This window comes from Molothrus ater, chromosome Z (genome assembly GCF_012460135.2).
Source record: "Molothrus ater isolate BHLD 08-10-18 breed brown headed cowbird chromosome Z, BPBGC_Mater_1.1, whole genome shotgun sequence".
Classification (NCBI taxonomy): Eukaryota; Metazoa; Chordata; class Aves; order Passeriformes; family Icteridae; genus Molothrus; species Molothrus ater.
The window spans coordinates 61130053-61148015 of NC_050511.2; the positions used below are offsets into that span (position 1 = coordinate 61130053).

A 17963-nucleotide genomic window follows, 5' to 3' on the forward strand; every position below is an offset into this window, starting at 1 on the left:
GGTTTTCAGAAACTCCATGTTTTCTTTAGCTTATCACTGGAAAGTCACCAAATGGAACAGGATATCTGTATTAGGGTCCCTTTTTTACTTATCTTCCAGTACATCCTCCGTTGCTTATGCAGGTACAGAATCCAATAAGCTTACTGGTCAGATAGACCTTTTGAGGAGGTGCATCTTTTAAAGTAATCTTCTAACCATTAGGCTACCATGATACAGACTGCTGTCACAAAGAGGTACCCACGAGCCTTATATTGGATGATCCACAAATACCAGGAGGAGAGATCTGTCTCTGAGCAAAGATATAAATTACTCTATGAGATTTACTTCTGTTCACCTTATTGAGGGCAAGGTTACAGATCATGATCCAAGTTTTGTGACCAAAATCTGCAAGACTACTTTTCCCAAAATGGTGTGTGGTTGAGACATGGAACTAGAACGGTTGCTAGTTTTTTCACTTATGTGATAGACCACGACAGGATTATTAAATCCAAGGAATCATTAGACGAAAGTACAAGAAAGTACAATGAAAGTACAAGAAGAAAGAATGACCCTCAAGAACTTGAAATAAAAATTGTTACAGATTTCAACAATGCCAGAGTTTTGATGGAGTTGGTAATTCATGTAAGGCATGTACATTTTCTTCTGTTATAACTCATTACTGCCACTAGTAGTTCAGTCAATGAGCTCAACTAGTGAAGTTACCACTTTTCACTGTACTTTTAGGGTAACCCACAAAACTTTTTACTATTTACTTTCATGTGTCTAAAATGTAATTTATTAAATTTTATTAAAAATTAATTAGTACTTAAAATTTACCTTAAAATGACACATTATACTTCCTGGCAGTTAGAGAACAGTTTCAAAGCAGGCAAAGAACTGGAGTGGGGAAAAAAATCTTTCAGTTCTACAAATACATTTCCAAGTTCTCTTTCCAGAAAAAGGGGAATAAAATAACAGTCTTAGAAAACTCCTAATATCTATTAGTGTCTAGAAAGTTGTATAATGGTCCACCACACAATTATATTTTCTTGGTGGATATCTTCCCTCCCCCAGCCTTCTTACGTGTGCAAGGTAATTGATCTCTTTTTGAAGCAAATCACATTTATTTAGGTCCAATTTCAGATTTGCAGCCTGAGACTTATTACAGAACATTTGTAAATTACTATCAATTCTTAATTCAAAATTTTAGTGGGGCCCAGAATATCATCTAGGTTGAGATGTACAGACTAAACAATACTGTCTTCTAGTAGTCTTTCAAATAGGTATTGTGCAAGCCAAAAACATTAGGTGAAACTGCCAACAGCATGGTCCTGCTGTGAATGCAGATTTCTTACAGTTTATCTCCACATGCCAATATTAACTTCAAGGTTGTATATAGAAAGACAAATTAAATTTCTGTAACAACTGCGGTCTCAAGTTTTTATGGTAATCAATAAGATTATTTTGAAGATTAAAAAGCAATATATTGCATTTTCTGTTGTTCTTCATCAACTTGACACTTACTATCTCTTCCTAAACAAATGTATGAGACCCTGACTGAAGGTCTAGAATGCACCTTGTTGACAATTCCTCAGTGACAATTTCTTAGTGACCACTGTCTTATCTGCTATTCATAAGTGGCCAGGTCTACTATCTGATGGGGTCCCCTCTGACACATATTAATCCTGAGTTGGGCCAGTGCAATCCAATAAAGCTATAGCTGTTTGCTTTACTGTGCAAAGAAAAACCCCTGATTCCTAGAAATAATGATTATCAAAAAAGAAGTCCCAGACTGTTCAACTGGCATGATGTGTATTTAGAGCAAATCTAGCAGAAATTCTCAGAATTCACTTACATCCTTCACTTTTTGACATCAGCATCTTCTGGATTCATCTGCTTATTTTATAGAGATACCACTTCCTTTTTTCCTCTATTTTTTGCTTATCAAAATAATCAATTTCTATTTCACATCCATGAATGATAAGGCAATATTGGTTTAAAAAAATCTGCCAAGTAAATTGCAAAGTAGCTTATTTTGTCAGAAAACTAACATGGTACCAGCTACCGTCACTATTTTTCTCTAAGGTCTCTGCAAAGCCACAGCAGAGACCTTAGACCCTTTACTCACACAAGAACATGTCTTGAACAAAAAGTTGCTGGATGTTTGACCTGTTGAAAAAAACTCTAAGATTATATGGGACTGTAATTTAACACACCTAGGTTATTTAGACTCACAGCTTGTTTCAGAGGTCAAATACGCAAATCAAATTTTTCAACCATCTTTTCAAAATTGCCTCTATGCAGTAGCTATGTGCACTGAAGACAAATAAAAGGTTCTGTTCTGGGTAACCTTATTACCTTTAGTATTTTTTGATGCAATAACATCATATTTACATATTTTAATTTTTATGTACATTTCACATATCATAATGCACAAAAAAATTACAAAATTGCACTTTTTCATTTTCCTGTCCAGATAGCATATAATTATATGCATGGAGTTTTAATAGCTTCAACAAATATGTTATCCTTCTTATAATATTTAGCAACATGAATCATGCCCAAATAGCTTCTCTACAAATACTCTGTTGGCATTCACAACAGTACTCCCTGCTATGATGGGAAATATACATTCCATCTGAACCTCCCTGTGGTACAACCATGAGAACAATGGGACTACAATGAAAATTAATGTGTTTGAATGATGTCTACTTTGAGCATCCCAAAGTGTTAAAACAGTACAGGAAAATTCATCAATACCTAAGATTTTTTGCCTTCTGGCCTGTTTTTAAAAGGAAAAGGAAAGATTGAATGTAAAATATGTGAAAAGGCTTTTCCTTCTTAAAAAATTCCTATGTAAATAAATACCAGGGAGTCTTGTTATCACCAGGGCAAATTGCTGAAAAACTATGGTATACTTGGCTGTATAGGAGAAGGAATAAAGAATACATAATTTCTGTCATTAGACAATTAACCCCATTGAAATTAATTTAGATTATATGGATCATCATAGATATTGACTTTATCTAAACTTGAAGTTTATTCATTCCAATATTGAAGTTACATGAATAAAGCCTGTGTTAATAACACATTTTGTAATTCAAAGTCACATGGATTTCTCCAAAGCTTAAGAGGTTGGTCAGTCAATAGACTAATACATTCTGTCACTTATTACCTGTAATAATTTAAACAGATAGTAAAACTCAGTACTGTATAACACTAGGTTAAGACTCTGACCCTGATCAAACATTTGTCAGCCTTTGTAAAAGATGACATGTGTTTGAGTAGGCAATTGTATGCACTGCAGCTCTCAATAAGATGTGTGACAGAAATAGATGTACTCCTGACAAATTAGACCATTTCAAAATGACAGAACTAAATCATGTTATATATAGATAGACAGATAAATACACATAAACATAAATATAAATATATACAATATTATGTGGAGCTAATAGTTTTTTGATAAATAGGAAGAATTTGTTTGCCAAAAAAATAAAGAAACCAAGACTCTCATATTCCTGCAAAATTAAGTCAAATAGGTGATTATACCATTAGCTATTCAACAATATGATCATTTGATCTGCAAACTACTAATGGAAAAATGTGATAAAGTTTGTTGCTTCAAACCCAATACCATCAGAATGCAAATAAAAATTTGTAGAAATATTCTTTTATTTATTCTACTTTCAAAACAGCATTAATGAATTAACAAGCAGAAGCATATAGATGTAATTCTAGAATGCCGACAGCAACAAGCATATAATAATATCAACAAAACATCTAAGAAGCTTTCCACTGTTCAAATGTAATTTTGAAAGTGTTCTTTTAGACTACTGATCCACACTTTTAAAAACCTGTGCGCAGTAGTTGCGGTATCAAAGCTCCATAAAGTTCAAATTAATTTTGACTAATTTGCATTTGTGATAGCAGCCTATTTTATCAAATTGAAGTTTGGTTTGAAATTATTAATACACTGGTTGAGTGTATTATGTAAATTCTCACTCAAAAAGTGATGATTTTTCTATCTTTTTACCCATTCAAGAAGTGTCCTACTGGTAAGTAAATGGGTACTTAACCCTCAAAATGGCTGTCAGCCTTCCTCCAGCATTTAAGTTAAAAATGAATTTGTGTTTCTCACTGATAATCTTATATGGAGTGACAATATCAATACTTACTTGAGCTTCTCAGCAAAATTTTCACTAAGAAACAATCATGGTGTAGCAATGTTTCTAAAAGCAAGTTCAAATTACAGTATGGCTGGGATAAGAGCAGCTTCAGCAGACCTTGGGATGCCATTTCTCTGGCTGATGGAGTCCTTTCAAAATATAAGATAAAGACAGAAAGAATAATAAAGTTAATTTATCTATGAAATTAATATTTTTGAATTGCAGATCTAACACTAAATCCCTTAAGTGTCAACTCCTCCCAGATTACTCTGAAAATGCTTTCATGCTTCCTTACTTTAAGGCAGCTCAGAGAAAGAACTGCACTTAATTTCAACTAGTTAAAAGAAAACTGACATTTGTTAGTCTGCCACAGTTAAATCTGATACAAAGCAACTGTGTTTATCTCTTTCATGGAACAGTACTTATTTAGTTCTTCTAGGCAAAAAGGAGGGTTTTTTTTGCTGCAGTTGAATAAATGTAAGGGTATAATTTTTTAGTTTATTATTGCAGTAATCGTTGACTAAGATATGTGCAGTGTCTCTCCTTGATGAAGTGTATAAAGCTCTTAAGTAAAAGGCAGTGAAAATGCTCAAAGGGGTTGCAAAATTCCACTTTAGGTTGAGCAATTCTTATGTGTCCTGAAAAATCCACAGGAAATATTAGACTGGTTGTTTTACCGCTTCACCAGCAGGGAGAAGTGAGAAAGCATAGTTGTGGTGGTTTGACAGGAAATGTGTTTTTTGGGATGCTATGGTTGGGCCAATGGATGTTCAGATTTTATATTGGCATCTAACATGGCCATTAGGACATGGATCCGCCTCTGAGAACACGGGGTTAAAAGCAGAGCTCTCGCTTGGGAGGCTCTCTTGGGTTCTGGTAAGGAAAGAGTTTGGGTCTCTCCCCCGTCCAGCTGCTGCTGCTGGGCGGGGCAGGGGAGCCATGTGGCTGGGTGAGGTAGGCCGGGGCCTGGACCGAGAGGGGAGGTGAAGAGGATCCGAGGATGGAAGGGTGGGAGAAGCACCAGGAGGCATCGGGCAGCTCCCCTAAGAGAGAGAGAGGGTACAGCCTGTGCCTGGGACTGTGCTACCTTGAAACTTGATAACATGTGCCGGCAGCACGGCTGAGAAGGAGAAGAGGAGTGGGGAGGAGGATGCAGCGAGAAGGTGTCCGGCCGCTGTGGGAGTTCCTGAGAAGGCAGAGTCCGAGTTTTTAACCCTTTTTTTGGACAATGAAAACTTTACAGAACATTAACCTTTCCTAGAAGAGAGATAGAGTGGAATATGAGGAAGGAAATGTGCAAGTGCGAGAGAGGTCTGGGCGAGTGAGAAATAGTGGAAGAATAGAGAAGAATCCTAGTGGGAAGAATAGAGAAGAATCCTAGTGGGAAGAATAGAGAAGAATCCTAGTGGGAAGAGATGATGGAGTGGCTTTTGCTGGACTCTTTTTGTACAGCCATGGACAGAACTATGTTCCTTGTGATACAGAGACTGCATCTAGGGGGAGGCAATGCCTCAGAACCAAGAGGGTTCAGTGTGGGTATCCCTCGGCCCCAGGTGGTGAAAAAATATGGGGGGGACAGGTGTCCCAAAGGTGAGACTGTGCTCTTTTTGGAACGGGACAGAGCATCCTTAAAAAGACAACCCTAGAAGCAGCTCTGGTCCATGTTCAGTGGTGAGAGCACTGGACATGAGAGGAAGAGGTCACGATGGCAGATATACTCCGGGCAGTGCCACGAGTGACACGGAAACACACGAGGCTTCAACTGTGTTTCCAGGGGAAGCCCATGGTACAAGAAGGACTCTTCTTCTCTTGATGAACTGAGGATTGATTGTCTGAAGGGTGGTGCTGGACCAAGAGTTGGTGATTTGGGGAATAGATGTATTGTATTGGAAATTTGGTAGGGGGAGGAGGAAATGTATTTGTGAGGTTTTCATTTTTCCTGTGTGTGTTCCTTTTTATATATAGTCGTAGTGTAGTTAATAAAGTTTTGTTTTCTTTATTTCTAAGTGGAAGCCTGCTTTGCTTATTCCTGGTCACATCTCACAGCAGAAACCAGGGAGAGGGTACCCTCATGGGGGCACTGGCATTGTGCCAGTGTCAAACCATGACAATAGTAAAAATTCATTAGCTTTTAAAAAGATGGCAGTTTATTTTCTGTTTGTGATTTCCATGTTCTGCAAAAATTGAGGTTTACAAATACTATTCCAGGGCTTACTCTGAACACAGCCAGTGACCCAACACCAATCACTGAACTCACATTACAGTTAAACGAAAACCAAACAAATCTGTCCTGCCAAATGTTTATCACCTATTGTATTTAGTATTTTCTTCTTGAAACATTTTTGAAAACAAGTTTTCAAAATTGGATTGTGGATAATTTTTTTTCTTTAATGTGTATGTTTTTATTAACTTGAAGGTTTTTTGAAAATGAAATTTCAACTGATGTTTAGCCGCTGTGTTTACTTTTTTGGCTACAAGTTGATAATAGTGAATTGTTTCACTATTCAATAGTTGATAATATTGAAACTTTATACACCTCATAAACTTTTATGCACATGAATTTTACATGCATGATTTTAAGGACTTCATATGCGTTGACTGGGCAGGTATAAATATTACCTGCCAGTATGCAAAAAACACCTTCAGCATCAGTTAAAACCTTCTTCATAGGGAGGTTTTCAATCTGACATTTTCTTGTCAGACTAGAGAAGTATTTATATGCCTCTGCTCAAACAATTTACATGCCATTTACACATAACTTTTGGGACAGAACTAAAATGGACTCATGTGATAGTTCTACCAGTGAGGTACCTCTCCATTAAGTTGCATGCTTTTACAACCTCTGACTTAGCCAAGTGTGCCACCTCCCAGCTATGCTTGAATACACACACAAAAAAACCCCAGATAACTGCACAAGTATTTCACTGTTGAATCAAAGCTGCTATCTATACAATATACTCAATACAAACCTACAAGTCCTGGAAAAGAAAATGTTAGCTGATACACTCCTCTACTTTAGTCCCTCACATGTCTATGTTTCCATTACCAGAAAAAGCAGTATGCCACATATCTTGCAGGGCAGCCTTGAAGCCACCTAAGGCAACCATAGCACCATCTTCCAGCAGGGCCCTTACAGCCCACTGTTATGACAAAACTCCACTGTAATAGTAATTTTAGTAAAGGAACCTCAGCCTTTGCTCTTTTAACACTACAGCAAATACCTCTAACTTCATAAACAATGTCTGTGCCAGGAAACCTTATGTACAGCTTTTGTGACTTCCATCTGGTACTTTATATATTTTGCTGACAGCGTAGCACTGACTCTACAATTATATTTGACTATTAGCACATATTGGATTCAAGCAGTATTTATCAAAAACACCTACACATATACATTTAAAACTTGATAGAGCTTGCAGTCAAATTAAATTCTCCATATTTAAAATACATACTGCATTCAGATATTAGGATTTTGCATTCTTAAAATAACTATCCTAATTTCTGTATGTTCAATATTAGTCCTATATATATAATCTAATGCATATATAATCTAATCAGTAGTTATTAATAAAGTTAAAATTAAAATGGTTACTATATTCACCCTAGAATTAATGCTATGGCTGAGAGCAAACTCAACTCTTCAGTAATCCAGTTAAAATATTCAGGCCAGTTTAATTTTTTTCCTCTTCTTTTAATGTCATGTTATCCTGTCTAATAAGGTCACTCATTGCCTTCAAACTAAAAGATAAGTGACAATTTGAGTCAATTAGATTTATGAAGAATAATATTTTAAATTCCTATAGAAATAAATTATATTTTTAGAGTATCTGAATTGAAAAAAAAAACCTGTCTGTCATTGACCAGATGGGAAGTTATCATGTTGTAATATATACCAATTCTTGGCTCTTTAAGCATCTTGCAAATTGAAATGTACAGTGGTGTGACTCACTTAGAGGAAAAATAAAATATAGCAGACATTCCCTACAGCCATGAAGCTAGCACCAATAAATGCACTGAGAAGTTTTGTAACGTGCATATGGAGAGACATATGTTCTCTCATCCTCTGAGCTCTGTACTAGTGAAAATAAGACTAGCCTCATAAAAAGTGACAAAAGGTGAAGTACATATAAATATCACACATATAAATGTCCTGTTTTGTACAGTAGAAGGAAAAAACTCCAACTTTGATTTGCAAATGCTATGATTATAAACCCCAAAATGAGGCAAAAAAGAATCACAATAAGCACTGCAGGAATCACAATTAGTAACTAAATAAATATATATCTAAATAAATAAATAAATAAATAAATTATTATCACTAAAAGAACTGCAATATAAATTATCAGTAACTCTAGTTTGATAACCAACTATATTATTTGGGTTTCTATTCAAGATAGAAAGAAAGAAAATCTCATGTTCTAAGTTCAAGATGTTGTAAGGCAGGTAGATATGCTAAGTCATGGTAACAACCTTGACACCGATTTTGGAGTCAAATTGATAAAATTAAACAGACTGTAGCCATTTGCAGCAATGAAAAATAATGTAGGAAATCAGGTTACATAGTAAACAAAGTACTTTCAGGAACTAGCAAAACTTTTTTTCTGAAATAGCAAGCTTAGGAAGACTAAATACTTAATAGCTAAATGTATGACAGGTTAGTGTTGTCAGTTAAAAATCAGGTGGCTACAGCCGAGAGGTATACAATGGCCTGTGCTTCCAATTTTGTTACAGACAGTGAACATATATTTTAATTAGATATAAGATGTAAAATCAGAAAACAACCCATGAATAATTAGGATGTTCTGAAATACAATTTTCTGCAATACTTAAGTACGATGTTTCTTTATTATATTCTTAAGGCAGCATTTGAAGGGGAAAAATGTTTCATTCACATAGAGTATAAAACCAATGAAAAAACTAGAACACCTCAGAATTACTCATTAGATACAGAGTCCTTAACTTTTTTTTCCTGAGCAGCTGAAAGGTGTGTTGTTAAAAAGGAACAATAAGTATTTTACCAATATAGTTTGCTCATTATCACCAGGACAGTATGCAAGGCTCTCTCTATATACAGACTTTCCTCACAAAGGTACACTGACTTGATCTTCTTGGAAATGTACTTTCTTTTGTACTTAGCATTTTCCTGTTTGGTGACTGAGAAGTAGTGTATTTTAGTACCTTTCTTCCACACAAAATAAGTGCATACTACATAGCTCTTGAATAGTTTTCTGCTATTTATTTTTACCTATCTTAATTCCACCTCAAAAAAGATAATTATGTCAGACTGAAATGGTACCAGCATTTCCTTTACATACTGTTACACAGTACAGGGTACTTAGCTGCAAAATCATCTTCCAAAACTCATACTTCACAGTATAATTTATATTTTGAGATCTGGCCATGCATGAGGGCATCAAAAAACATATTGTCTTTTCTACAATGAATACCTAATGGAGCATAAATTTTCCAGAAATGGATGACTAGATTCCTTTCTAATGCAGTCATTCCCTCTACTGTATCCATCCTTCTCCTTTCTCTCCAACCATGCATAACTTAAAATGTCACTGACAAAGTTCCTTGAAGCTTGATAAACACACATGATCTTTCACGCTTTATAAGAACTTAAATTACTATTTCAAGCAGGACATATTCTGAATTCACAGTTATTCAACTCTGTTTGGCATGTAGTTAACAAACCACATGATTTTGATGTAGTCACAACATATATTGTCTCTGGTTCAGCAGATATCAGAGGCACTAGGGAAGGAGAGAAGAGGATTGATGACACGTAGTTAGGAGTGGAGCCTATGGAGAGAAATCAGCATGTTTTGTGTAGTATGGAGCAAAATTATAGGGAAGATATTTACATATACAAGGTAAAAGATGCTGTGTCTACAAGGAAAAAGGTAATAAATCCAAAGCACATGGGTCATCCATAGGTCACCACTCATTTGATAACGTACTCCTCCAAAAGATAAAAATACTTCCTTGGAAAACACAGTAACATCTCACAAAAGCAGCTTTTCATGAAAATGGAGAGTGAAATCCTCTCAGGAAACAACCTTGAAAAGGAGGAGAGGGAGGTGAAGGGGTTAGGAGAGGATCTACACTGGTGTGGGAGTGTTTCAGTTTCAAAATTAGAAAGCAAACAACAGCACAGCTGGTAGTATCTATCTTCTATGTCACTTGTCCTTATATGCAGTGACACAGAAAAGTTAAGCTTTTGCTTCTAATCATTCAATAATCTCCAAAAAACTCAACTACAATCAAGCAGCATATTGTTAAATGAGTTATTTATGTACTGTTATTTTTAAACAGCAATCCTAAACAGAAAGACATACATTCTTTATCTCCCCTTTAATTATAAGTCCTTTAAAACAGCAACTGTGCTGAACTTCTGTATTATCAAGAACTATATAGTCTTTAATTAAAGCCAGAAAACCCTACAGATAATTCCAATCTCAAACATAATTAATAGACTAACAAAATACAGTGCTTTCAGTGCAACTTTTCCTCAGACTTTCAAATATTAGAGAAATCTGTAATTAATTAAAAAATGCTTCTATGACTTTTAAAAATCAGAATATTAATTAGACATTGATTCAGATATGCTCTTCAAAATGTAACAATATTTGACTAATACTGACTTCTTTTTCCCATGGAAAATGGTCTCCATTTGCGGCCACTCGCCCCGGCCGACCGGGCGGTGTGAAGCCAGAAATTGGCAAACTTTGCTGGATTTCTCCAATACTAAAGCTGCCAGCAACTAGGACCCTGCAAGTCCTTAGACCCCCAAACGCCACCTTTAATCTGATACCCAGACCCTGGGGAAATGACTTCTTTTTCCCATGGAAAATGGCCTCCGTTTGTGATCCTTTTACAACAATTAACTTTTGATACTCACTTTTGAAAGAAAAAACAGGATGACGGTATGGAAAATAACCAGTGTAATGGATGATAAAAGACTTCTGAAAAATCTTGAGGAAGATGTTCATCAGAATTATCCAGAAATGTCCTGAAAGAAATCAAATACTTCCAAATTACTAGGGAGACTGAAAATCCCCTTAGACCACTACTACTAAGTATGTCTACATGAATAGAAGACAGAAAATACCTTATGATAAATACTATTAATATATGTATGCAAACAGATTATTGCAACTCTATGTACTGTAAAAAATAAAATTCTATAAAAATTCTATATTTTTATTCATTTTCACTCTTTGAAACTCGGTATCTAACAACTGTTATTCAAGTTTTCTTCATATTTTTATTCCTATATAATACATTTTCAAACTATGTTTGAAAATGTATTCAACAAGCAAATTTCTCTTCAGTCATTCATTTCTATAGCTCTTTTCTTCCTGCCTAACAAAAATGCATAGTATTTTCAACACTTTTATAATAATGATATGTAAAGTATCTTTTGAAATGATACTGACTGACATGCAAGCATATATAGACTTTGGATCATACTGGGCAAAAATTTGAACCAGAAGCTTTGCACCTTCACTGGCTTGAGAGAAATGGAATACTGGTTGTTTTCAAATATAAAGGGCTAGAGAAGAACTAGATTGTGACTAGATGTCACTTTTGCAATACTTTACTTAAATTATGTGAGAGGCAAAGTCTATGGATACGAAAAATGAAATATTTTATAAATTAATTATATTATAGGATTACAGATGTGTGCAAGAACAGGATTCTATAACTTAATATTTGCTTTTAATTATTGTTTAGTAATAAATTATTAATATTTGTACAATTTTCTAGCAGCCAATAGGATTCAATAATGTGTGATAGTAATGGATGCCCCTTGGCCTCTTCCCTTTTTATTCTCATTTACATTGTCTACAATTCCAGCAGAGAGGAATTCCAGCCTGTTATATGTATCCTCCATTAAATATAAACAATTATCACTTCACAAGCACCTTACTTTTCATCATACTTGGCTGTGAATTTTTTATCTTTTATCTGAAGTAATTCAGAACTATAGCTACATGTCTATTAGACTCAAATGAAAGAAGAGAGAGAATTATAGTTTTTCAACAAGAAAGGTAGCTGTTTCTGAACTTCTCCAAAAGATAGGCTGTTTTATTTGGAAACCACTCTTACTAATAAAAAAATAGAAATAATTTAATACAGATCTTAAGTAAGCAAAATCTGAGCAGAAGGATTAGCACAGCCAATTTGTGCTCTTTATGAATTCATGAAAACCTGAAGATTAAAAATAAAGCTGAGATTCTAATATGGCCAAAAGAAGAATGCCAACTTGAAAAGAATTATTTTAAGGACAGTAATTTCAATATTATGAAAGTAAAAAACAAACCTTATTGTCTCTCATCCACTGAAATATTTTTTTCTGAATATAGCAAAGTATAGAGCAAACATCCTACACAAAAGTGTGATAAATACATCTTGGTTAGCAATCTAATTTAAAAAAAGAGGACCACATCTTGTCTCTTGCTTGTGTAGGAACTGTTTGGCAGAATTCTGGACTAAAGCAGCTTGCTAAGTGTGACTTAGCTGTATCCTATGGAGCCTTAGCCATATCGTAAGGAGAAGCACAGAGCAGATTTTTGGATTCTGACTTACTTGCTTATACCAAAATCTCTATAGAAATTTTTAAAGTGAGGTAGAGATAATCTGAGGGTTTTAGAGATTGTTTAAATATTAGAATAGCTTCAAATACTATTAAAAATCAAGTGTCTGATGATAATACAGTAATTCTCATGACAGCATTTTTTAATGTCCACTGCTGGCTAGGTAATTCTTACCAGGAAAAAACCAACTCTGTGCCAGACTGTTGAACTCAACTACTCTTCTGACAGAAGTATAATAATAGCTAATAGGACATTTGTTTTTGCTTCAAGTTATGCTAAACCAGCTGCCTATTATCTCAAAGCACTGGATAGCTGATTTAATACCAAAGCAAGATTTCAAGTTATAGTGGTTTTATTCTTCAGTAGAGTAGGACAAGGTGAGAATTGACCCTGTAAGCCTGAGTGCAGGTGTGAAGAAATGAGATGCAGGCAAGGTGCATCCTAACACATGCTTTCTTTGCAGTTTGTATGATTTCTCTCTAAATAACGAATAAACATTACTAAAAAGCAACTTCATGAGTTATAACTCATATATTAAAGAGAAATGTTCTCAGTCTTTATTAGCAAATAACATTGAATTTACAACAATAGAGAACAATTTTGCCACTAAACTCTCTATATGATTCTCTCAACATTTAAATAATTTACTTGATTTCTTGTTGAGAAAATAAGATATAACAATTCATACTAAGAAATCACAAAAAGGTGCATCCACCTTCCTCTTTATATTCTTCCTTTACAGACTATCATCCCCTACTCAGTACAAAAGACTAAAGCATATCAGAACAGGCACAAGAATAGATCTGCTCCAAACTGAGCAATCCTGAACCTGAGGCAGAAGAGAGTCTCTACTTTGAGGCCTAGGTAATTTACTCCTCTACAAACTTACGAGTAAAGAATGGCGTTGGACTCTCCTGTGTATTCACAGGCAGCACTGAAACTGTGTGATCCTCTACATGAAACCCCAGCTACTAGAACTAAGTAACTGAAGCAAGTAACTGTCAGCAAGTAAGACTATGATGATTGGAAATTCAGAATTATGAAAATCCTCATATTTCAGAGCTTTGAGTAAGCAGCAAGAAAATAGCAACACACAGTAGATTTGAGGAGCACATTCTAGAGACTCACTGTTCAACAGGTCCTCACTAACGTGGACAAAAGTCAACAGAGAGCAGTTGCTTAGCAGATTTTCAGGTGACACTAAACTGGGAGAAGCAGACACAGTAATTAACACAACAAAAAACTGAGTGCCTACCCATGGACACCTGGGCCAACAGATATTCACTAAATTGACTGAGGTAAAGAGCAACTGTTTACTTCAGCTACAGAATTACAATAACCTAGGTTGGGAACTGACTTGTCTAAGTGCCACCCTACCCAGCCACAAACCTGGGGTTTATGGGCAGTAGGGTACTGAAGACAAGGCAACAGTGTATTATCACTAGAAAAAATGCAAACCACACACTGGGCTGTAATAGAAGAACACAGCAACTAAAACAAAGATAGTGATTTACTTCATCTGCTTGTCAACCGTTTAAGCCTTACCTAGAATAGTTTGTCCAGCCCCTGGGACTACAGTTCAAGGAGTATGTGAGAAAACTGGAGAAGACTAAACTGAATCATGTAAAAAATGTTTGAGGGTCCTAGACTCCTTTACTTGGTGAAGAGGTGGCTAAAGTGTCGCTTCATGTAATGACAGCCTACAACCACCCAAACAGTAATTACGAAGACAACACCGACCAACTTTACCCAGTGGGGCTGATGTGATACAGCAAATTATAGCCAGCAGCTTTGAGGGCTCACACTTGATATGAGGCAATATTTTGCACTAAGGCATTGCAGCTGCAGAGCAGGCTTCACAAGAAGTCGGAAAACTTCAGTTCCTGGAGGTTGGCATGTGTCAGTTAAGTTGGTCAAACACAGTCATGTTTGATTGCTCTTGGTAATTGTTCTCTTTGAGGAGGAGGCTAGATTAGACAACCTCCAGCAGTCCTTTCCAACCAACAATTCCATTATGCTAAAGATACTTCAGGAAAGCCACAGAAGGATGGAAAAAAATGAAGCACAGAAAAAAAACCAGAGAAAAAAACATTAAACTCAGATGACCCAAGATTCATAGATGAATTTCGGACCAGATCTAAGTAATCTTGTCATACAGAAAAAAAGTCTAGATCACAAAATTAAGAATGAGAAAACAGAATCCCCTTATCTGAAGTTAAGGACATTACCAATTTTTCACCACCATTACTGTTTTGATCAATTTCCACAAAATAATTAAGAAATTTAAATAATTTTAGTTCCCTTAAGCAATAGAGAATACAGCCTCTCTAGTAAGTTGGAAATGAACCAATCATATTATTACACAACTACTGGAAAACAATGTTTCATCATTGCCATTTTTCTGATTACACAGAATTTTCCTGAAAAATCTAAAGATTAATTGACTTCTAGTCACTTAAAGGAAAACTTCCAGTACAAGAAGAGAGCATAATAGATTTAAAAGATAAGATTTCACTTCCAGTTAACTTTACCAAAGGTGTGAAAGATATAGAGCCAAGACAAGATGCAAACTGTGATTATACAATATAATTGCAGAGAGAATTGATGAAAGATTAATATTCCTTTAAAATCAGGTGTAACTTTTGGATTTATTATTGATAGATTCTTAATGTAATGAACTATGCATAACCCAGTAAACATTACACTTAGATACTTTACCTAAAATTCACTATATTAAGGTGTTTCCAATTGAATATAGTCATTTAAGAAGCTGATTGGCTAAACCACTTTCTTCTTTGTACTCTGGACACTGGGCTAGGTTACTTGACAAATATTGGCTGCAATTAAATATACAATATAAAAAAATTGTTTCGATAATGGGGGCCTCACAGATTGTCAAAACACAAGGTCTGAAGAGAAGTTTATCAAAAAATACAATTTTACTTACTATAAAACATGTATCATCTTTATGGAAATGATCTTCAGTGTTAGTATTATTTTTGTAACTATGTAACAAAATACGACAATTTTTTGTATTCTCTTTAAACAGAGCTGCCGTATTTTGGTGGTGATTTGCACAGTACTTTGTAGTAAATGAAATGAGCTGCTACATTCGGCACATGTCAAGGTTTTGATCTCCAGATAAGCAAATACAGGTAATGAAATTCACATCCCTAACTCTGCAAGCTGTATGACCAAGATGTTTACCTGCAGCATTTTACATAAAATAGAAACCAAGCTTTTCATGGGCACTTTGTTCTGAAACTCTGTGAGTTCTCCAGCAAGCACACATTTTTTGTCATGCTAGGTATACATAAATATGTAAACAACACTGATCAGTGAAGGAGACTAGAATCGCTTAAAGGAACAAATTGTACTGCATATTTACTATGGTCTATCATTTTAAGGCCTTTCATAAAAGAAAGATGAAATGTCAAAACTGACAGTAGAAGCAGTTACAGCCACTGTAATCCTTTCTTGCCTCCATTTCTACTGCCATAGCAGCACTACTTAATCTGTTTCTGAGCCACCTTCAAAATTGCTATCTGTTAATAAGCCTGTGTTATATAAGATCAAACAATCAGGTACAATCCAGTTTTGCATGTTCTTTAGAGGCCACAAATATTAAAATGAGCCCACACATGACAAAAAAAAATTAGCTAAAGAGTCTTATATGCAGGAGGTCTCCACCCTAGTACCACCTAGAATTTTTCTTATTTTGAATAATGAATTAAAAGCCAGTTGAATAGGATGTGGCTTCATTAGTTCGGGGTTTTGTTGTTCCTCTTTTTTAAATTTCTGATCTCACTTTGCATTGTCTCTTACACCAAATTTACATATGAATTTTATCAACAAAAAACTCAGACCAAATTTCAATGCAAGTTACATGTCCATTTTTTACAGTTGTGACTTGTAAAACTGCGATTTTATAAATATGGGCACTCCATATTCTTACATTTTACTACATTTGTTGCAGCACACTGGTCGTGTAACCAGATGATCGTTTTAGTAAATTACCTTTATATTCCAATACTTCTAGAAGATTGACAACATGAGGGATTTGACAACCTGCTTGCCAAAGTATTTGGTACCATGGTAGTAAATGTTTTCAGATCAATAAGACCATATTTAAAAAGAAATATGTCCTAACTTGAAAAATAAATTGCAAATTTGGGGCAGTAAAAATTAATTAAATTCTACTGGTTTTGAACCAGAGGAAATAAACCCAGACATTCACTATGGTATATGTTATTAACAGAAAAAAAAAAAATGTACAGCACCAGAGTTTGATCCAAAGCTAATAAAATCTCAGCAGATATAACTGGGATTTAGGCAAGATCACATATAAGTATGGGATCAAATTGAGACATAGTCAAAGACTATTAAAATGTGCCAATACTATGCATTACATTTGATTTCAACACAAAAATTCACCCTTCTAGATCTACCCATGTAAGCTCAAGAACCAACTTTATCTCAAATTAAATGTTTATTTCATACTCACTCATACAAATTCTTCAATGGTGAAGTTAAAATTGCCAGCACAGAGATCAGACTATTGCAGTGGCTATGTATTTTATAGATCTTGAGATTTCTGTCTTTGTGTGGATTCAGAAACTCCTGCACAGAACTACAAATTGACCAGAGCATATCTTCAGTGGACATCAAAATTGCTGCAATATCAACTCTGTAGGAAAAAAAGCCCAAGAATAACATTACTTAAAACATATTTATAGTGGTAAATTCCAATTAAGCAGACATTTTCTCTGACAGGATAAAACACTAAAATCATAGCATGGACTTTTTAAATTTCCTCTTCAGTGATGCAGAAAGTCTCCATCCACTACTCTGTAAAAATCAACTATTTCACAGAGAAGTTGTTACTGAAACTAGTAGAAAGAAGACTTAAAAATTTGGAAATGTCCTTCCTGAAAGGACAATGTCACTAAGCATGAATAATTTACTTCCTAAACTACAAGTAAATAAATATGAATTTTGTTTTCTTATCATTAAAATGTACCTACTATTTTCAAATCCTGATGGGGCAAAAAATAGGAACAAAGTAACTTAATCTTCAATTAGCAAAACTAACTCCATGCAACACTGTACAATGTGCAACATTTCTGAGTCAGTAATCTATTGCTTGTTGGTACTGGTTGGCAGAATGCCACATGTCATTGGTCTGAACAACAGCAAGAACCCAAACTACAAC

The 17963-nt window shown here is 35.0% G+C and overlaps 1 protein-coding gene across 1 annotated transcript in view; it reads right to left on the minus strand.

Moving 5' to 3' along the window:
* The window catches only part of KIAA0825 (KIAA0825 ortholog), a 232646-nt gene that overhangs the window by 129485 nt on the left and 85198 nt on the right, over window positions 1-17963 (minus strand). The window contains exons 11-13 of the mRNA XM_036402547.2: window positions 17256-17438; window positions 11053-11163; window positions 4158-4297 (exon numbers count right to left, since the gene is read on the minus strand). Coding sequence (XP_036258440.1) covers window positions 4158-4297; window positions 11053-11163; window positions 17256-17438 — 434 coding nt within the window. The remainder of the gene's footprint in view (window positions 1-4157; window positions 4298-11052; window positions 11164-17255; window positions 17439-17963) is intronic.